The sequence below is a fragment of the Phyllobates terribilis genome, unplaced genomic scaffold (genome assembly GCF_046119375.1).
Source record: "Phyllobates terribilis strain yellow unplaced genomic scaffold, ASM4611937v1 Scaffold_47__1_contigs__length_9908305, whole genome shotgun sequence".
NCBI classification, from domain to species: domain Eukaryota; kingdom Metazoa; phylum Chordata; class Amphibia; order Anura; family Dendrobatidae; genus Phyllobates; species Phyllobates terribilis.
Window position 1 is genome coordinate 2698944 of NW_027362807.1, and position 23432 is coordinate 2722375.

The following is a 23432-nucleotide window of genomic DNA, read 5'->3' on the forward strand; positions in this document are numbered from 1 at the left end:
TACACCTCGTACACACACGGCTCCGCTCCGTACACCTCGTACACACACGGCTCTGCTCCGTACACCTCGTACACACACGGCTCTGCTCCGTACACCTCGTCCACGCGCTGTTCCGCTCCGTACACCTCGTACACACGGCTCTGCTCCGTACACCTCGTACACGCGCGGCTCTGCTCCGTACACCTCGTACACACGCGGCTCTGCTCCGTACACCTCGTACACACGCGGCTCTGCTCCGTACACCTCGTACACACGCGGCTCTGCTCCGTACACCTCGTACACACACGGCTCTGCTACATCCACACTGTAAACCCCTCCTGACCCCACACATAAACTTCAGCTCATCCAGCACCATGACAACCAGCACAGCAGAGTCCTGCATCCACTGAGGCCCCTGATCATGTGACCCCTGACTCCTCCCCTCCTGTGACCTCATCACAGCTCCTGTGCGCACAGAGCAGCCATATATGTGGTGGCGGCTCTGCAGGTGGAGGTATGTGGAGATTCCCCATTACTGGGTGCAGGGGGCATTAACCCCTTCAGCACGGAGACTCTTTTGGGGTCTCTGTGTGGTGTGAACAGTGAGGTAACAGCTGTGGACAGAATGCGGCTTAGCTGGCTCCCGTCCACATTAGATCCATTCAGACGACTGCAGGATGAAGGACAGAAGCCCAGAGAAGTCCTCACACAACGCCATTATTCCTCTCCTAGTTCCAGCACAGTAATGTAGATACTTGTGATGAGCGAGCGTGCTTGCCAATGCTCAGTACTTGTCGGAGTATCGCGGGTGCTCGAGTCCCCGCCCAGCATGTTTGCGGCTGTTAGACAGTCAATAAACATGCAGGGATTGCCTGGCGTACACAGTAATGCTGTAGCCATGTTGGCTACTGGCATTACTGTGACTGGCCAGCCGCATCGTGTTATTGGGTTTATGTAAGACCCGGTGACGCGATGCTCGGCACACTGTCCTCAGGAAGCAGTTCAGGAAGAGTTGTTATAGGAGGGAGAGCTTAGATTAATGTCGCCCCCCCACCCCTAAATATTATAAAGCTGCACCCCTAGTGCCTTTCATGTGGCACTAAAGGGCGTATTTAATCTTTTTAAAACATATTAAATAATTAATTATGAAAAAATGATGTGGGGTCCCCCCTATTTTTGATATTTAGCCAAGGTACATCAGACACCTGGGGGATGATATTATCTGGCTGGGAAGGTCCTTGGATATTGGCCCCTTCCCAGCATAAAAATACCAGCCCGCCGCCGCCCCCGACTTGGCGCATCACAATAGATGTGCCAACTCTGGCACTTGGCCTGGCTCTTCCCAATTGCCCTGATGCATTAGCAAATGGGGTAATATAATTTGGAGTTGATGTCAGCAGTGTATTGTAAGCTGACATCAAGCTTAGGGGTTAGCATTGGAGAGGCTTCTATTAGACACCCCATTATTAACCCAGTAAGTTAAAAGAAAAAAATACACACAAAAATTTTATTAAAAAAAAAAAACTCCCTCACTCCCAATTCACCAATTAGTTTTAGTAAATTTTAATTTACTAATTAAAAAAAAAGAAGCCATGCTGGTCCGAAGAAGTCCAAGCATTCTGAAGTAGGCCACAAATAGCAACCTGAAAAACCTAAAAAGAGAGAATTAAATGAATTCAGACAAGAGACAGTCCCTCGTTCACCAATTTATTAGCCCGCAGCTCTGACGTAGTCCATTTATTTCCTAAGACGTGTATGGAGCCTTGTTCTGAGAAAGAAGCTTCATAGGTCACTCCCGGTTAGGCTGCCACCTGGGGATCAGAGATGCGTCCAGGCGTCTTCTCCATGCTGTTCCTGTCCATTTGAGCGCTGTTTCCATCCAGTTCAGCAATTTTCCTGCCCCCGAGCCCTCCTGGGAGGAACTTCTGGAAAAATGGCTGAGTTTCTCATTCACTTTCATTATACTTGGTACTCGACTCAAACCTGTCCAAGCATCCGACCTACTGGATTCAAGTAACGAGCGCCCAAGCATTTTATTAGATACAATTGATGACACTTCAGGGAATTTGCATGAATATATGAAAAATACTTGCTGCATATTCTGCTTTCAGGACCTCCTGTAAGTCCTATTAAACAATCCAGGAGAAAATCATGTCAAATCTGTGACGTGCGATCCATCAGCTGTCAAATGTCAGAACCAATACACATACATTACATATAAATATTAAATGACACAAGAAAAAAGGGAATGAAACAAACAACCATCGCCGTCCATTAACTTACAGGATTCTAACCTGTTAATACTAGAAATATATTGCACAGGAGATATCGCAGCCGATTCCCACAAGAATAATCCTGGAAACACAGAGTTAGAGATGATTATTTCTCTGAAGTTTCTATAGGATTTAATACATTCCTAATTCCGGAGAGTAAGATAAATACTTCAGAAAACAGAAGAATAAAGTTCAGAGAGGAAGCTTCATAGAAAGACCATGAAGTTACAGACGTCATTTAACCCTTTGAGAGAAAGTGATTCCAGGGAGTAAATCCAGAACACGTCTCTGTAGAAGTTTACTGCGTTGTGATTGTGAATCCGCTGCGGTCGTCTCTTCTAACACCGACCGTCGGAGTTCAGAACTTTTATCACCATCTCCGAGAAATGTCTGGCCACGGTGGTCTCACCAAACTTCTGCTCTTTATGCTTTTTCTTGCAGGGGCCGCAGTGGATTTCATCCTAGACTCATAGAGCCGAGTAGAGGAGCGATGTTCCTTCAGTCTGATTGTAATTGATCATGACGCTTGTCCAACGTCCATTTTACCGAGTAAATCACCAGAATTGTAGCAGGTGAAGTAAACAGCAATATCCACTGGTGTCCCTTCACCCCAAAGCCTGTTTTCACCTTCCTGACCAGGTCAATTTTTTTAATTCTGATCAGTGGCAATTTATGAGGTAATAACTCTGGAACGCTTCAACGGATCCCCCTGATTCTGAAACTGTTTTTTCATTATATATTTTACTTTATGATAGTGGTAAAATTTCTTTGATATGACTTGCGTTTATTTGTGAAATTGGTGAAAATGTAGCAATTTTCAAACTTTTAATATGTATGCCCTTAACCCCTTCCTGACATGCGCCATATACATACTTCTCTGCGGGAATTGCGTTCCCGCAAAGAGCAGTATATGTTCGGCGCAGTGATTGTGTGGGCTCACTCTGGGCGCCACCGCAATCGCATGCATGTGTCAGCTCTGTGTGAGAGCTGACAACCCGCAGCACCACTCATGATCGGTGCTAGCACCGATCGTGGGCGTTTAACCCCTGTGATGACGCTGTCAATAGTGACAGTGACATCGCAGGGCATCGCAGACTAAGTGGGCTCCCTCTGTGATTCCATCTGCACAACTCGATGCGTTTGTGAAAGGGGTCACTTATGGAGGCTCGGCTATTCTGGTACCTCAGGTGCTCTACCAATGTGACACCCTCAAACCAGTCCAAATATGGCATTTCTGCCCTTCTGAGATTTGCACTATGCCTCAGAAGTAGTTTTCAACCACATATGGAATATCTGTGTACTCAGGAGAAATTGAGCAACAAATTTTGGGGTCCATTTTCTCCTGTTACCCTTGTGAAAATGTAAAATTTGGGACTAAAAAATATTCTTGTGGGAAAAATGTGATTTTTTTTTTTTTTTTTTTTTTTTTCTGTGAAGCACCTGGTGTTTCAAGGTGCTCACCACACATCTAGATAAGTCAGGGAACTTATCTAGATGTGTGGTGAGCGCCTTGAACCCCCAGGTGCTTTACAGAAGTATATAACATTGAGCCATGAAAATAAATAAATCACATTTTTCCACACAAATTTTTTTTTTAGCTTTGCATTTTCACTAAAGTAACAGAAGAATTTGCATCATACAATATGTTGTGCAATTTCTCCTGAGTTTTTTGTTAGGAAGTTATAAGGGTTAAAAGTTGACCCGCGATTTCTCACTTTAAAACAAAATTTACAAAACCATTTTTTTAGGGTCCACATCACATTTGAAGTGACTTTGAGGGATCTGTATGACAGAAAATACCCAAAAGTGACACCATTCTAAAAACTGCACCCCTCAAGGTGTTCCAAACCACATTCAAGAAATGTATTAACCCTTGAGGTTTCTTCATGGGAATTAATGGAATGTGGAAGGAAAACATAACCATTTAGCTTTTTTTTCACACAAATTTTTATTTAGACCCATTTTTTTTTTACTTTCAGAAGGGTAACTGGAGAAAATGGACCCCAATTTTTTTTTGTGCAATTTCTCCTGAGTAAGCTGAGATCCCATATGTGGGGGAATACCACTGTTTGGGCACGGAAAGGAAGGAGCGACATTTCACTTTTTGAATGTAGAATTTGCTTGAATAATTAGCGGACATCATGTCGTGTTTGGAAAGCCCCTGATGTGCCTAAACAGTGGAAATCCCCACAAATGGCACCATTCTGGAAACTAGACCTCTCATGGAACTTGTATAGATGTGTGGTAAGCAACTTGAATCCTCAGGTGCTTCACAGATGTCAGCCATGAAGATAAAAAAATACATTTTTCCCACAAAAATATTTTTTAGCCACAAATTTTGCATTTTCACAAGGGTAACAGGAGAAATTGAACCATAAAATTTGTTGTGCAATTTCTCCTGAGTACACATATACCAAATATGTGGAGGAAAACTACTGTTTGGGCACATGGCAGAGCTTGGAAGAGAAGGAGTGGCATTTGACTTTTTGAATGCAAAATTTGCTGGAATAATTAGCGGACGCCATGTCGTGTTTGGAGAGCCCCTGATGTGCCTAAACAGTGGAAACCCCCCACAAGTGACACCATTTTGGAAATTGCATGTCACATGCAGCATTGACTGAATGTCTGGGTAGAGAGACTGATACCCTCTCCAGGTCCACTAATGAACCCTGGTGACTACCAGGGAGAAATGCGTTGACACATCACATGACATAAGGGACCACCAATGATAAGTGTTATTCCCTATTTATTTATACTATATCAGACTGTTGATGCATCTGGGACATGATATAAGGTACTATTTATGATAAGTGCTAGTCCCTGTGTATCTTCTATTTATCTACATGATATCAGACTGCTGAACGCACTTAGGGCTTGTTATTCCTTTTGCTTACGTGTGTAAGGCTAGGTGCCCACGATGCTGAAATGCTGCATATTTTTTCCGCTTCTCACTGGCAGGAAAAACGCATGCAGTTTTAAAATGCGTTTTTCCCGCCAGGTAGAAGTGTTTGTCAAGCGTTTTTGCATGCATTTCTGCATGCGGGTTATCAAGCGCTTTTCCAAGCGATTTTAGCATCACTTGGAAAAGTGCTTGACAACTTGGTCACACTATATAAATCTATGCAACCGGCATGGATTTATATAGTGTGACCAAGTAATAGTTAAAAAAAAGGATAAGAATGGTAAAAAATAAAAAATAAAGATTATATTTACCTTCTGATGTCCTCCCGGTGTTTTCTCCGCTGCGTCTGGAGTCTTGGGCGGCTTGCGGTGGTGTGAAAGACCTGCAGTGACGTCATTGAGTCATGTAACAGGTCACATGACTCAATAACGTCATGGCAGGTCCTTCACAACATCGCGACCCATACAGCAGACCAGATGGAGGGGAGAAAACACCAGGCGACATCGAAAGGGAAGTATAATTTTATTTTTTATTTTAAATTCTTTTTTTAACAGGTTCTATGGTACCCAGGTCTAGATGAGAGTCTCCTCTTCTCCAGACTTGAGTACCATCCCCACATTGAACCGTATGATATCCGCATGTACAGATGCAGTGATGCGAATGTCACGCGGTCCAATGCAAGTCAATGGCGGCGATTACGCTGCGTGTCCGCAAAATTAATGGACATGCTGCGTATTTTTCCGCAATGATAATCCACAGCGGAAATTTCCGCAGCATGTGCACAGCACATGTGGATTATCATTGGGGACCATGGAGCACGTATTACCAAGCGTTTTTTAAGCGTTTTCGCTGCGGAAATTCCGCGGCAAAAACGCTTGAAAAACGCATAGTGGGCACGCAGCCTAACAGCCCTTATAACATTCTTGCTCTGATGACTCAGAACGACTTGAAGCAATGTTGCATATGTGGTACCAGTTTGTGGGCATTGCCTCTGGGAATTTGTTTGATACATAGCAGAGTCAGCTAGACCAGCTGTTGTTATTAACTATATGCTGGAATATGACACTTGATTATTGTATTTTACATATGAATATACCAATCCAACTATTTTGAGACAAATGTTGCCTTCTAAAACTTCCCAGTGCCGTTATCTTTGCTACAACATACAGACTTGTTTTTTTAAGTGAATATTTGCAATGAATTGTCTGCTTCTTAATCTTTACGTTCACTTTCTTCTATCTTTTTTCACAATTGTGGTTTCTTACTTATGAAGATAGTGATTTTCTAGGGACATCAGGGACACCTATGTGGAGCAGGGGTGCCACGGAACAAAAATTAGAGTGCCAACCTCCGCTGTCAGGAAGGGAGAAAAATTAGGGAAAAAATAGGGACAGGAATAGCCCGTAATCTCTCCTGGCAGGTTTGTGATTTACCACTGTTATTACTTGTGTATGGGTTGTTGATGTGGGGATTGTTGAGTCCTTTTTAGAATATTTAATTAAAAGTTACATTTTAGGGGTCTAATATCTTTTTTTGTTTTTTTTGTGCATAATTAGGACTACATTTTTTGTATAGGTGTTTAACGGAAACTAGATGCCTCAGGGAATTTATCTAGATGTGTAGTAAGCACCTTGAAGCCCCAGGTGCTTCACAGAAGTTCAGAACGTTGAGCTGTAAAAAAAAAAAAAAAAAATCACATTTCTCCAGCAAAAATGTTTTTTTTAGACACAAATTTTGCATTTTCACAAGGGTAACAAGTGAAAATGGACCCCAAAATTTGTTGTGCAATTTCTCCTGAGTACACAGATGCCCCATATGTGGGTGAAAACTACTGTTTGGGTGCACTGCAGGGCTCAGGAAGGAGTGACGTTTTGGAGTGCAGATTTTGATGGAATGGTCTACAGGTGTCATGTCGCTTTTGGAAAGCCCCTGATGTGCCTAAACAGTGGAAAAAAACAACAAGTGACCCCATTTGGAAACTAGACCCCTCAAGGAATTTATCTAGATGTGTGGTGAGCACCTTGAACCCACAGGTGCTTCACAGAATTTTACCACGTTGATCTGTGAAAAAGAAAAAAAAAATTTCCACAAAAATGTTGTTTTAGCCCCAAATCTTTTTTATTTTCACAAAGATAGCAGAAGAAAAAGGACCCCAAAAATTTATTGTGAAATTTCTCCTGAGTACGCCGACACCCCATATGCGGTCGAAAACTATTTTTGATGCACAGGGGAAAGCTCAGAAGGGAAGAAGCACCATACTGGAGTTCAGATTTGGCTGGACTGGTTTGAGGGTGCCATGTCACTGGTATAACCCCTGAGGTGCCAGATCAGCAGAACCCCCCCCATACGTGACCCCATTTTACAAACTACACCTCTCAATGAATACATCTAAAGATGCAGTGATCATATTGAAACCACAGGTGTGTCACAGCATTTATACCATTAGGCAGTAAAGAAAAAATAATTTAACTTTTTACCACCAAAATTTTGTTTTAGCCCCAGATTTTACATTTTCACACTGGTAAATGGGTAAAAATGTCACCAAAATGTATCTTACAGTTTCGGCAGAATGTAGAAATACCCCATATGTGGCTGTACAGTACTGCTTAGCCACACGGTGAGACTTGGGAGGGACGGAGCGCTATTTGCCTCCTGGAGTGCATATTTTCTTAGAATAGTTTGCAGACTCCATATACAGAGCCTCTAAGTGCTAGAAGAGCATAATTCCCCTTCAAATTACCCCATTTTAGAATTTATACCCCTTTGGGAACTTATCTACAGGTGTAATGATGATTTTGACTCCATGGGTGTTTTCCAGAAACAAGCAGCAGTGGATGTTGCTGAGTGGAAATTGCACACTGCCGTTGTAGTGACTATTACCTTGCAGTGACCAGTACGTTATGTCCAGCTCATGCTTCTGGAGACATGCACCTGTAAGTTAGGCTGACCCGCATTGCTACAGAAATGCCTAACATGTGGACTCTAAATGTGGTTTAGACACACTGGAGTTCAGAAAGGATGAGGACATTTTTGCATTTGTATTTGGGAACTTTGAATTCCCTGGATTTCTTTTGGAGGGGTGAGGAGCCATGGTGCTTTTCCAGAGACTTTTTGCTATTAGTAACGTTGAAGAGCATAGGATAAATGTGAACTGCTTTTTTTTGTTGCAAAAATTAGTTATTGTATTGCCATATTCTGAGAGCTATAATTCTTTTGAGAGCTATAATTTCTCCATATTTCAGCCGACAGCGTCATTTGAGGGCTTGTTTTTTATGGGGCGAGTTGACATTTGTGTTGGTACCATTTTTAGGCACATGACCCTCTTTGATTGCTTTCTAGATAGAATGAACAAACACCAGCAATTCAGGAATTGTTTTTTTGTTTTTTTTTTATGCCGTTTTGCGTGTAGTAAGATAGATAAGGCAGCTTTATTCATGCGGTCATTACGATTACAGCGATACCACCTTATATCTTTTTTTTATGTTTTGGCTCTTTTACACAATAAAAACTATTTTATATAAAAAATAATTATTTTTGCATTGCTTTATTCTGAGAGTTGTAACTTTTTTATTTTTCCGCTGATGAAGCTGTATGGAATCTTGTTTTTTTGCGGGATAAGATGACCTTTTCAGTGGTACCATTTTTATTTTACATCTTTATTATTGCGTTTTATTGAACTTTTTGCTCGACAATATGATGAAGCATAGCTTTTTGCCTTGTTTTTTATTTATTTATTTTTATAGTGTTCACTGAAGGGATTAACTGGTTGGACAGTTTTATAAGATGGGTCGTTCCAGACGCGCCAAAACCAAATAAGTGTATATATTTTTTTATTTTTTTTACATAAATAAATGTATTTATTGGATTAATATTTTTTCTTTTTTTTGTTCGTTGTTTTGTGATTTCTTTTTCTATTTTTATAATTTTTATTAACTTTTTTTTCTACATTGTTCCAGGATGGGGAATCAATTTCAAAGTGACAGATTGCTGATCTAATAGTCTGCAATGGATCTGCACTACAGAGCATTAGATTAGCATCTGACAGGTGCTGAGAGGCCACTTTCCCTGAAGACCCTAAAGGATCCCACGGCCATCTTGTGACGGGTGTCATCATGGAGACCATCAGCACAACATGATCGCATCGCATTGTGCTGATGGAAGCACAGAGGGAGCCCACTTCATTTGCAATGCCCTGCAATGTCACTGTCACTATGGACAGTAGCATCACAGGGGTTAAATGCCCGCGGTTGGTGCTAGCATCAATCGTAGGCATTGCTGCGTGGTGTCAGCTCTCACATAGAGCTGACACCCGCATGTGATCGCGGCGGCGCACAGCGTGAGCCTGTGTGATCACTGTGCCGTATATATACTGCTCTTTGTGGGAATGCAGCTCCCGCAGAGCAGTATATATACGGCGCATGTCGGGAAGGGGTTAATAATCCTCAAACAATTCGGGCATGACAAACACTGAAAAATGCATGAAGGAGATGTCTTAGTCAGCAATTCAACTTTTGTTCCAGTCCATACAAGAGTTGAGAATACAACATCTACACGTTCTATCACCTGATATATTTCCCTTATTGTCTCCAGTAATTGTATTATTACACAGGATTTTTATGATGTTACATCGGCTCATCATCTTCTCATTCAGGTCTCTACAATATCGGATCCCCTCAGTGGACATCGTCTATCTAAAGAGAATTTTCTAGATTTACCCATCAAAAATGGATATGGACAGAGACAAGATGGCAGAGAAGATAATACACCTCACCCTAGAGATCCTCTTCCGGCTTACTGGAGAGGTGAGAGGTTCTGATGACGTCACATTACATCATTCTTATCTATGGGAATAACAGATGGACAGAACTGGAGAGGTGAGGACTCTGGAAATGTCTGCAGTGAGATTTATGAATGTGTCTCTCCATAACCAGGATTACACAGTAGTGAAGAAGACCTCTAGTGAGCACTGTCAGGACCCTGTGTCTGAGGGATGGGGAAGAACCCTGAGCCCAATCACAGGGCCCCCACCTCACCCCCTGATATATGAGGACATCAATGACCAGAAGATCCTAGAACTCACCTACAAGATGATTGAGCTGCTGACTGGAGAGGTGACACTGCTGGGAATGCTGGGACATTATACAGTAACGCTATGAAGGGATCGGGGGGATGACGGTATCATTGTATGTGTCAGGTTTCTTTAAGGTGTCAGAATGTCGCTGTCTATTTCTCCATGGAGGAGTGGGAGTATTTAGAAGGACACAAAGATGTGTACAAGGACGTCATGATGGAGGTTCCCCAGCCCCTCACATCACCAGGTAATAGACAGGACTAAATACACACGGCCTATAATTATCTGTATGTAAAGAATGAATTCAGTCCCTGTATGTGTTTCCTCCAGATCTATCCAGTAAGAGGACAACACCAGACAGATGTCCCCGTCCTCTTCTTCCACAGGACTGTAAACAAGAAGATCCCAATGTTCCTCAGGATCATCAGGTAGATGGAGAGCAGGTGTCATGAGATCTCCCCTATGATGTGTAGACGGCTGTGAAGGTCTTGTGTTCAGTCTTGTTTTATCCACCAGTATTATATGTTTTATACTTGTGTAATGAGAACGGTGGAGATGGCAGGATTAGAGCCGATCATACATGTGACTTCTCCATCTGTCTGTGACTTTTATAATATTTGTTTCAGGGTGAAGATCTGACCCATATTAATACTACAGAGACATATGTGAGGGGTGATGAGCGGTGTAAAGAGGAGATTCCTACATATGACTACACAGGTGAGTAGTGACCACTAAATGCAGAGAAGTCACAGATTCTTCTCAGTCACCGGCTGTGGCTGCTTTATCGGTGATGTAGTCCGTCTGTATCACAATCATGTGATCACAATTTTGCCGCTAGACCACAACATTCTCCACCACCTAAAACTGTTTAAATGACTTAAGTCATTGAAAGCCCTTTTCTATAGAACTTAAAACCAGGAAGATCCACCTACCCCCTGGGATTAGGAGACGCTGACCGTTACCTGCCCAGATCTGTAAACTACAAAGCCAAATGACAGCGTACGTAGAATGTGCTGACAAGTTAAAAAATCACTTGAAGAAAAATATTATGATGGGCCTGTGAGAGAAAGCGGAGGGTAATGATGCTGGTCCTTCCTAGATCCCTGATATCTTATTGGATGAATCTACCTTCTCTCCCTTCTGTGCTGCTGAATGCGCTCATATGGTCCCTACAAGACCAGGTCCAGTCTTTCTGGCCAAACGTCACTTTTATGATCGACAACATTAAATGTGCAGTGAGGGCCAAGTGTGAATTTCTGTACAATAACACAATAATATTCTGACTTTTCAATTTATTTTGAAACCGACTAAGTTCAAACAGGATGGCGATAAACTATACAAAAAACATTACACCTATGCCATGATATACAGTGGGTATGGAAAGTATTCAGACCTCTTTAAATTTTTCACTCTTTGTTTCATTGCAGCCATTTTGTAAATTCTAAAAAGTTCATTTTTTTCTCATTAAAGTACACTCTGCACCCCATCTTGACTGAAAATAAACAGAAATGTAGAATTTTTTGCAAATTTATTGAAAAAGAAAAACTGAAATATCACATGGTCATAAGTATTCAGACCCTTTGCTCAGACACTCATATTTAAGTCACATGCTGACCATTTCCTTGTGATCCTTCTTAAGATGGTTCTACTCCTTCATTGGAGTCCAGCTGTGTTTAATTAAACTGATAGGACTTGATTTGGAAAGGCACACACCTGTCTATATAAGACCTCACAGCTCACAGTGTATGTCAGACCAAATGAGATTCATGAGCTCAAAGGAACTGCCCAAGGAGCCCAGAGACAGAATTGTGGCAAGGCACAGATCTGGCCAATGTTACAAAAGAATTTCTACATTACTTAAGGTTCCTAAGAGCACAGTGGCCTCTATAATCCTTAAATGGAAGAAGTTTGGGACCACCTGAAGTCTTTCTAGACCTGGCCGTCCAGCCAAACTGAGCAATCGTTGGAGAAGAGCCTTGGTGAGAGAGGTAAAGAAGAACCCCAAGATCACTGTGGCTGAGCTCCAGAGATGCAGTAGGGAGATGCGAGAAAGTTCCACAAAGTCAACTATCACTGCAGTCCTCCACCAGTCGGGCCTTTATGGCAAAGTGGCCTGACGGAAGCCTCTCCTCAGTGCAAGACATATGAAAGCCCAAATAGAGTTTGCTCAAAAACACGTGAAGGACTCCCAGACTATGATAAATAAGATTCTCTGGTCTGATGAGATGAAGCTAGAACTTTTTGGTGATAATTCTAAGCTGTATATGTGGAGAAAACCAGGCCCTGCTCATCACCTGCCCAATACAATCCCAACAGTGAATCATGGTGGTGGCAGCATCATGTTATGGGGGTGTTTTTCAGCTGCAGGGACAGGACGACTGGTTGCAATTGAAGGAAACATGAATGCGGCTAAGTACAGAGATATCCTGGATGAAAACCTCTTCTACAGTGCACTAGTCCTCAGACTTGGCTGAAGGTTCACCTTCCAACAAGACAATGACCCTAAGCACACAGCTAAAATAACAAAGGAGTGGCTTCAGAACAACTCTGTGACCATTCTTGACTGTTCTAGCCAGAGCCCTGACCTAAACCCAATTGAGCATCTCTGGAGAGACCTGAAAATGGATGTCCACCAACGTTCATCATCCAACCTGACAGAACTGGAGAGGATCCCCAAATCCAGGTGTGAAAAACTTGTAGCATCATTCCCACGAGGACTCATGGCTGTACTAGCTCTAAAGGGTGCTTCTACTCAATACTGAGCAAAGGGTCTGAATACTTATTATGACCATGTGATATTTCAGTTTTTCTTTTTTAATAAATTTGCAAAAATTTCTACATTTCTGTTTTTTTTTCAGTCAAGATGGGGTGCAGAGTGGACTTCAATGAGAAAAAAAATGAACTTTTTAGAATTTATCAAATGGCTGCAATGAAACAAAGAGTGAAAATTTTAAAAGGGTCTGAATACTTTCCGTACCCACTGTATCTCTAAGCTAAATTTAAGACACCTCAGCTCTGCACTATTATAAAAAGTTCTCTTTGAACGTCTAATATTTCTTCTTGAAACTCATCTAATAGAAAATATTGTCCCTTACGATAGTTTAGATTGCCAAGTGCCACCGAGCCCCATACTCTAATTACCCCAGAGAGGTTTCACCACTAGTTACTCATTTATTACTGATGAAGGCTGTTGAGTTTGATCATTTACACAAAGCTAGGAGGGATAGCTAATACTAGAGAAGAGAGAGAGAGGATTCAAAAAGACCTAAATAAACTGGAGCAGTGGGCAGCAACCAACAGAATGGTTTTTAACAGGGAAAAATGCAAAGTACTACATCTGGGCAATAAAAATGAAAAAAACATATACAGAATGGGAGGAATAGAGCTAAGCAACAGTACATGTGAAAAAGATTTAGGTATACTAATAGATCATAGACTGAACATGAGTCAACAGTGTGATGCAGCAGCAAAAAAGGCAAATACAATTCTGGGATGTATTAACAGAAGCATACAGTCTAGATCACGTGAAGTCATTATCGGTCTTTACTCCTCTTTGGTCAGACCTCATCTGGAATACTGTGTACAGTTTTGGGCACCACATTTTAAAAAAGACATAGACAAACTGGAGCAAGTTCAGAGAAGAGCGACCAGAATGGTGACTGGTCTGCAAACCATGTCCTATGAGGAACGGTTGCAGGATTTGGGAATGTTTAGCTTGCAAAAAAGAAGACTGAGAGGAGACTTAATAGCTGTCTACAAATATGTCAAGGGCTGTCACATTGTAGAAGGATCATCTTTATTCTCATTTGCACAAGGAAAGACTAGAAGCAATGGGATGAAACTAAATGGGAGGAGACACAGATTAGATATTAGAAAAAACTTTTTGACAGTTAGGGTGATTAATGAGTGGAACAGGCTGCCACGAGAGGTGGTGAGTTCCCCTTCAATGGACGTCTTCAAACAGAGGCTGGACAGACATCTGTCTGAGATGATTTAGTGAATCCTGCTTTGAGCAGGGGGTTGGACCAGATGACCCAGGAGGTCCCTTCCAACTCTACCATTCTATGATTCTATGATTCTATGATTTCAGTAGATGTGTTATTGTCTATACTCAGTTTTTTACTTCAGTAGTTACTGCCCAAAATACTGATTTAACCCCTTCCTCTTGCCAGTTTTGTGTTCCTATCTGGGCCCATTTTTCAGATCTGATGTTTGTCCCTTCATTTTATGATAACTTTCGAATTCTTCACAAAAGATAATAAGAAACAAATGGAGGTTACAAATTATTTTCCAACTTCTCTTGAATCGGACAATACCCTATATATGGTTGTACACTACTATCTGGGCACATGGCAGGTTAAGACGGGAAGGAGCAACATTTAGCTATTTGAATGTAGATTTTGCTGGAATAGTTTGTAGACACAATGTAGTGGGGACGCTGTTCATGGTCACCTGGCAGCTCAAAACATGTCTACCACGAACAGGCTTGGCGCTATCTTCTCCGTTTTCCAGATCCCTGGGATCTGTCATCAGCCTTTAACACCTTCTCGACCTTGAACGTACCCATACATCCAGGTCGGTAAGTAGTTACTGACCTTGAACGTATGAATACGTCCAGGCGACTTTACGAGCTCAGAAGCTGTGCGCGCATGATCGCCGCCTGGTGTCAGCTTAGGGCACCGCTCCCGGCACTTTAACTCCCTAAATGCTGCGATGGACATCGATCGCAGCATTTAGAAGGCAGGCAGAGGAAGGGAGCCCCCTCTGCACTCTGATCTGCGCCCACGCTACATTGCCATGGTGAATCTATGTCGTCATGACAACACTCCGGTCACCAGAACTAGCAAACTTGTTACACCATGCTCAGAGCAAGTTTGTCTATCAGTGCAGCGCTGACAGTTTGTAAAGCTTAGCAATGCTCCTGCATCAAAAAGTGAAATAAATGTGGTATCGCTGTTCAAAAACTCAAATGACAGTCCTTCACTTCCAAGCCCTGCCGTGCACCCAAACAGTAATTTTTGTCCACATATTGGACATCGGCGTACTCAGAAGAAATTGCACAACCAATTGCGTGGTGCAATTTTTCCTGTTACCCTTGTAAAAATGCAAACTTTGGGGCTGAAAGACATTTTTTGTGGGAAAATTGTGATTTTCTATATTTTCACAGCCTAACATTATAAACTTCTGTGAAGAACCTGGGGGTTCAAGATGTTCACCACACATCTAGATAAGTTTCCAGAGGGCTCTAGGTTCCAGAATAGTGTCACTTGTGGGGTGTTTCCATTGTTTAGGCACACCAGGGGTTCTACAAATGTGACATGGCATCACAAATTATTTCAGCAAATTTTACATTCAAAAAGTCAAATGACGCTCCTTCCCTTCTGAGCCCAGCCACGCCCAAACTGTGGGAAATATGGGAAATTTTATTTATTAACTATAATTTAAGGGCATAAAAATGAAAACTTTGAAAATTGCAACATTTTCAAAATTTACGCCAAATTTCCATTTTTTTAACAAATAAACGAAAGTCATATTGAAGAAATTTTACCACATAAAGTGACACTTGTCAGAATTGTAAAATTTGGCCCAGTAATGAAGGTGAAAACAGGCTTGGGTTGTAAATTAAAGGCGTTAACACCTATACATGGATCTGGACTGACACAGAGACCCACATGTTACACGCACGCCACTAGGTTCAGATAGCATTTAATAACATTTAATAAGAAGCCGCACAGCCAGTGCAAGTTAAGTCTTATGAGCAACAGGCGCCAGTGACAAACTGTCCAGTATCCTTAGCAGCACAGCAGTTCACAGTCTTCCCAGTAGTACAGGACAGCACAGTTCTAATGCGAAGGCACATTAATGAACACATCATTCTTAACATCACAATGAGATGGAGGAGGGGGGGAAGGTTTGCTGAGGTAGATGATCCCTGTGACACCATTTCTTCCAGTCTTTATCTTTCTGCCTGACAATACTCTGCACTGCTAGTTCAGGAACTCAAACTGACCTGTGCTTGGCTTCACTCCTGACTTGAATCCTTTTCACTTGCATGGGCGCTTCTGTGAGATACAGATCACACACACCACCTTTCTCTTTGGCTCCAGCCAGACAGTAAACAACTTCCCCACAATCCCCTTGGGGCTCTGATAAAACACTCCCCTTCTCCTGTGACTGTGTTAACCCCTCTAGTTGCTGGATGCTTCTGGAGCAGAACACTTCCTGTCTCATGTGCTTGTGTTACTTCTAATAGTTGCTGAATGCTTTTAAAGCAACAGCACTACTTCTGCATGTCACACATAGGCTTGAACCACGGTGTTACCTGCTGTTCTGTGGAGTGATATGACAAGAAGAGTGGTCAGAACCAGAAGGGTTGAGAAGATACAAAATCAGAAGACACGAGTAGTTAGTAAACGGGTCAGGATCACAACAGGTAACAAATACACAAGCCGAGAGAGGAGCACAGAGGACTGAACCAGAGAAAAACAAGGCAGTATCTGGCAACTTCTGGCAATATGCTTCGAGCTTTAGTAGGGTGTGGTGTTTTCCAATTGGCTGAAGCAGGAAGAAGATTACTTCAGCTTGACAGCACACACACTCATACTGCAAGACTGGATGGTACTACTGGTTCCAAGCATCCTAATCTTAGTGGCTGTACAGAGCCCGCGCCGCCCAGAGCTTCTGGTTCCAACATCTCCTCCATCACCAGCGCCACCTGCAGAATTAATAAGGCAGCTCCTGGTGACAGAAGCAGACGTTGCAGGAGCAGATCCCAGAGGAGATGGGACACATCTTTTGCAGAAGCCCTAATATAACAAAATGGCAGAAAGCCAGGGAAGTAGAAATCCCCATAACGTGACACCATTTTGAAAATGATAACCCTCAGTGAATTAATCTATAGGAATATTGACTATTTTGACTCCACAGGCATTTTCCAGAAATTAGCACAGAGTGGATGTTGGAGAGTGAAAATTGCACATTTTCCATGTTATTACTCAACACATAGTGCCCAGATTGTGCTACAGGAGAAACACACACTGTAAATTTAAGTGGGATGGATGCTATGTGGTTTAGGTACACTGCAAGGCTCAGAAGTGAGTGGAGATTTAACTTTGAGAGGAGGGTTATTGTTGAATTGGATTATGGAAGCCATGTTGCTTTTCAAGAGCCTTTGAGCCACTAATAATGTGGAAACCTCTGTTTTTCCATTGAAGAGATGTTTGACCTTAGTGGGGAACTTTTTTTTTTTTTGCTGGATGAATATAAGTTTTTATTGGTATTATTTTCGCCTACATAAAATTGTTTGGTATCTTTTCATTCCATATTTGTGAGGCAGAATGAACAAATAGTTGAACACCATGCTCTACTGGTTCATCCTATGAGGTTTTCTATTAGACTTTGAACTGTCATCATCTTGATGAATAATTACATTTTTATGGACAGTTTAAGTAGAAATGTTCAAAAATATAAAATTCAAGAATATTTAATTCAAAAATAATAATTGGTTTTATTCTTGGCAGTTGACTGTACCAGGAGATCAGAGGGACAGCTGACATCTTCAGTTTTCAAATCAGATGATTTTGAGATCCCACAGGATACAACTGAAATGAATGCCATTACTTCAGATATACCATCATCTCTTCACAGCAAAGATCTGTCATCTAATCCTTTGAAACCGTTCCTATCTTCTGATTCATTACCGACTGCTAAGGAAAATCAAAGTAACAAAATAAGCATTAAAAAACGAATTGCTCCTAATGCAAAGAAGCCATTTTCACATTCAGAATATGGAAATAGTTTTCCCCTTGAAACATGTTTTCTTAAACATCAAAAAATTCACACAGCAAAGAATAGATTTTTTTGTTCCAAGTATGGAAGATGTTTTAACAAGAAATCAGATCTTGTTAGTCACCAGAGAATTCACACACAGGACAAGCCATTTTCATGTTCAGAATGTCAGAAATGTTTTACAGAGAAATCAACTTTTATCAGACATCAGAGAACTCACTCAGAGGAGAAGCCATTTTCATGTTCAGAATGTGGGAAATGTTTTAAATGGAAAACGAATATTGATAGCCACCAAAGAATCCACAGAAGGGAGAAGCCTTTTTCATGTTCAGAATGTGGGAAATCTTTTACAGAGAAGTCAAATCTTATCAAACATCACAGAACTCACACAGGGGAGAAGCCATTTTCATGTTCAGAATGTGGGAAATGTTTTGCAAAGAAATCAACTCTTAATACACATCAGAGAACTCACACAGGGGAGAAGCCATTTTCATGTTCAGAATGTGTAAAATGTTTTAACCAAAAATCAGGTTTTGTTAAACACCAGAGAACTCACACAGGGGAGAAGCCTTTTTCATGTTCAGATTGTGGGAAAGGTTTTATACAGCAATCACATCTTAATACACATGAGAGAACTCACACAGGGGAGAAGCCTTTTTCATGTTCAGAATGTGGTAAATGCTTTACGAAGAAATCAAATCTTATGAACCATCACAGAACTCACACAGGGGAGAAGCCTTTCTCATGTTCAGAATGTGGAAAATGTTTTAATCAGAAATCAGATTTTGTTAAGCACCAGAGAACCCAAACAGGGGAGAAGCCATTTTTATGTTCAGAATGTGGGAAATGTTTTGCAAAGAAATGGACTCTTAATGCACATCAGAGAACTCATACAGGGGAGAAGCCATTTTCATGTTCAGAATGTGGAAAATGTTTTGCAAGGAAATCGACTCTTAATACACATCAGAGAGCTCACACAGGGGAGAAGCCTTTCTCATGTTCAGAATGTGGAAAATGTTTCAATCAGAAATCAGATTTTGTTAAGCACCAGAGAACCCACACAGGGGAGAAGCCATTTTCATGTTCAGAATGTGGAAAATGTTTTGCAAAGAAATCGACTCTTAATACACATCAGAGAACTCACACAGGGGAGAAGCCTTTCACATGTTCAGATTGTGGGAAAGGTTTTATACCGAAATCAGATTTTGTTAAACATCACAGAACTCACACAGGGGAGAAGCCTTTTTCATGTTCAAAATGTGGGAAATGTTTTAACCAGAAAGTGCATCTTGATAGCCACCGGAGAACCCACACAGGGAAGAATGCTGCAACTATACCCAACTGGTCGCTGTAGAGACTAGAATGGCCCTAGCTGCACAACTGAAAACACCACCTTGGACGCAGTTGAGGAGTTTCTCGTACCTTCTGAAGAACCAGAGGGGAGGAAGCAACACACTGTCAACAAGGGGAAATGAAAGTGTGAAGTAAGATATGAAAACCCTGAGTGAGAAACTAGAACACATTCATATAGGGAAAAGAAGGCAAGCTAATGAGAACCAAAAATAAAATGAACAAGTATAACTTCCCAGAAACCTAATAGTGGTAGAAGGAAATTATACTGGGAGGGACAGCAAACAGATCAGGAGGATAGTTTCTCCTTTGTGGTGAAACGTCCAAAAGTCATCCTCACCCACAATTATTTGAATTTTATAACAATATATATCTACAGGAGACTGGTACAGCAATGGGAAGTAAAATAGCTCTACAGTATGTAAATCTTTTAATGGTCAAGCTTGAAAGTGACTTCTTGTCCTCATGTCCCATCAGGCCTCTTGTCTACTACCGTTACATTGACGATATTTTAATCCTCTGGACAGAATCCGAGCAACAGCTAAACATTCCATGAACACTTTAATCAATTTCATCCCACCATCAACTTATCACTCAACTACTCATTCCTGTACTGAAATTAACTTTTTGAACACCTTTATTAAGGTACAAAACAATGAAATAGAGACGTCCCTGTACCATAAGCCAATTGACCGTCCAACATACCTTAAATGGGTCAGTTTCCATCCAAAACACAAAAAAACTCTATGGTCTATAGTCAAGCCATCAGATACAATCAGATATGTTCCAACCCTATGGACAGAGACAAACACCTTGGTGGCCTCAGACCTTTTTAAACCAGAGCTACCATCCAAGAACAATTGAAACAAGATTGCAAGAGCCACCAGAATATCAAGGAATCATCTCGTACATTTCAGAACTAAACAAGAAAGCAACCTGGTGCCTCTAGTAGTCACCTACAATCCAAATCTCGAGGTGCTAAGGGGAGCTGCATGGAAATTACAACCATTATTACAAAAAGATGCCCGCTTACAATCTATATTTCCAGATCCCTCACTTCTGGTGTTTTAGGCAGCCCCCAAATCTAAAAAGCATCATTGTGAGAACCTCCCTGTCCTCTCCAACAGCTACAGGAACCTATCCCTGCAACCAGAAAAAATGTAAAACCTGTTCATTTATAATGACCATGGACAAGATAAAGATTCCCAACTCACATCAGGACCACAAGACCCCAGGTACAGGTACTGCTGCATCACATCTAATGTAGCGTGCTTAATTATATGTACCAAATGTCCAGCTTGGGGGTGTGTATATGGGGAGACAGGGCTAAAACTTAGAACAAGGATGAATTCTCATCGCCACACAATAAAAGAAAAAGGAATAGATCTACCTTTGGCCGAACATTTTTTATTCCTGATCACCTGATCACAGCATCATGGACATAAAATTACTTATATTAAAAGGTAACTTCAAATCTCAGAGAGACAGAAAAATTTGGAGATACAAACTTATGATAATCTTTGACACACTCACAGAGCAGGAATTAATGTGTTGCATGGATTTATGTCTTTCCACATCAACTAAGGAATGTGCTCCTCAGACCATTTGGGGGGTATCACAATCATGGACCAGACCTCAATCACAGGACAATAAAACTTTCACACTCCTTATCTATGAATTGTTCCAATATTCACGGCCACAACTGCTTTTCCCTCTCCCATACTAATAGTTCTGCTTCACATCACTTGTCTTATCTATGGCATTATTCCTGTGCCCTGTTGTGTATAAATATGTGACTCTTCAGATTTTGTGTTATACTATGTCTGATGAAGAGACCTGAGTAGTCTTGAAGGTTTGCAATTTGCTACGATCTTTTCAGTTAGCCATTAAAAGGTATCAACCACTGAAGACTCTCAAATTTTAATATTTTTCTCCAAACAGCAATATTAAGATCTTTCCACAAGTGTTCAATGGGATTTAGATCTGAACTCATTGCTGGTCACTTCAGAACTCTCCAGCACTTTGTTTCCATCAATTTCTGGGTGCTTTTTGAAGTATGTTTGGGGTCATTGTAATGCTAGAAGACCCATGAACTAGAACACAAACCTAGCTTTCTGACACTAGGCACTACATTGCCACACAAAATTCTTTGGTAATTTTCCGATTTCTTGATGCCTTGCACACAGTGAAGGCACCCAGTGACAAAGGCAGCAAAACAACTCTGAAACATCTTGGAGCCTCTGCCATGTTTGACTGTAGGCACTGTGTTCTTTTTTTTGTAGGCTTTATTCTATTTTTGGTAAACAGTAGAATGATGTACTTTACCAAAAATCTCTATCTTGGTCTCATCTGTACACAAAACGCTTCCCCAGAAGGATTTTGGCTTACTCATGTACATTTTGGCAACTGCAGTCTAGCTTTTTTATGCATCTATGTCAGCAGTGGGGTCCTCCTGGGTCTCCTGCCATAGCATTTCATTTAATTCAAATGTTGATGGATAGTTCATGCTGGCACTGATGCGCCCTGAGCATGCAATACAGCTTTGGAACTTTACTGGGGCTGCTTATCCCCCATCTGGACTATCCTGCATTGCAACATTTCATAAATTTTTCTCTGCTGTCCACATCTAGTGAGATTAGCTTCAGTGCCATGGGTTGTAAATTTATTGATAATGTTGCGCACCATGGACAAAGAAAATCTAGATATCTGGAGATAGATTTGTAACCTTGAAATTGTTGATATTTTTCAACAATTTTGGTTCTCCAGTCCTCAGACAGTTCTCTCCTCTTTCTGTTCTCCATGCACACAATGCAAAGATTGAATCAACTTGTCCTTTTTTTATGTGGTTTCAAGTGTGATTTTCATGTTGCCCACACTTGTTACTTGCCACAATTGAGTTTGAACTGGCTTCACATGCTTGAAACAAAGTTGTTTATCATCAATTTTGGCAAGGTGCCAACAATTTTGTTTGGCCCATATTTGGGGTTTTTGTGTGAAAATATGTTCAATTTGCATTTTTTTCTCTTTTTTTGTGTTGTTCCAATACACATAAAGGAAATAAACGTGTATAACAAAAAGTGTTATTGCAATAATTTTATAGGAGAATTACTTGATTCTCCGGAACAATTTCAAAGGATCCAACACTTTGACCATGACTTGTTTTTTGTTGCCTTTTTAATTTGTTGCAGAATTTCATCCTCTACATCTTCAGCTATATTAGGATGCTTGTAGCAAACTCCAATTAGCAGCTTTCCATTATTGCCATTTCCATGTACATTTACCCATACTGACCCTACATTGTCGAAAGCTCCCCCCAATGTCGTCGTTGAGCACAGGTCTTAAGTTGGATTTACCTTTTTTTCTTTCCTAACCATTTGAATGTAGTGTAACCCTCTGTCACCCAGTCCTGGCTTTCTAGCCAGGTTTCCCTAATGCCCACCACATCGTAATCTTTGGCTGGCATAGGAGCCTCTAATTCATTCATTTTTTTTGCAAGACTTCTTGCATTTGCCAGCAGACATTTAATACTCTTAGCACATTTATTACTCCTACTCGCCTCCTTACTTTCCTTGAATGTCCCAGAATCCTCATTGACTCCTAATGTCTCTCTCTCTGTCTACTCTATACCCTTATTTGTACAAGTACCCTCCCTCCCCCCAGATCCTAGTTTTACCGCTTTAAAGCCCAATACGTATTAATACGCGTTTGTGCCCTGGACTTTAAGAGCCTGACCTGTATTCATACGTCATTGTGATTGCTTGCGCACACAGGCTGTGCGGGTGCGATCGCCGCCGGGTGTCATCTGATTTGTCACAGCTGACACCCGGTGCTATGTGCAGGACGCGGTCCCGCACCGCTCCTGGCACATTAACCCTTGCAATGCTGCGATCGAAGTCGATCGCAGCATTGCGGTGGCAAGGGGAGGTGATCGCAATACTCACCTCTTCCGGCCTCCAGCGCTGTCTGCCGCGGCTACCCGATGTTTCCATGATGACCCGATCTCGTCATGACAACATCATGGTCACCAGACAGCAGGAAGATGTTTTGGTCATGCGCAGTGCTTGACTAA

General features: G+C 41.5%; 1 protein-coding gene across 2 annotated transcripts; it reads left to right on the top strand.

The window, feature by feature from the left end:
* The first annotated feature begins 426 nt into the window (after nt 1–426).
* Nucleotides 427–22177, top strand: LOC141191529 (uncharacterized). Of its 2 annotated transcripts, none has more exons than XM_073661419.1 (8): nt 427–493; nt 2694–2929; nt 9806–9956; nt 10086–10265; nt 10349–10472; nt 10556–10653; nt 10852–10942; nt 17746–22177. In XM_073661419.1, exons 3-8 carry the CDS (start codon nt 9879–9881, stop codon nt 19365–19367), a joined length of 2193 nt encoding a protein of 730 aa, XP_073517520.1. In that variant the 5' UTR covers nt 427–493; nt 2694–2929; nt 9806–9878; the 3' UTR covers nt 19368–22177. The 2 variants fall into 2 exon arrangements, with proteins under 2 accessions (XP_073517520.1, XP_073517521.1); XM_073661420.1 differs by having other exon boundaries at nt 2694–2824.
* The last annotated feature ends 1255 nt before the right edge of the window (nt 22178–23432 follow it).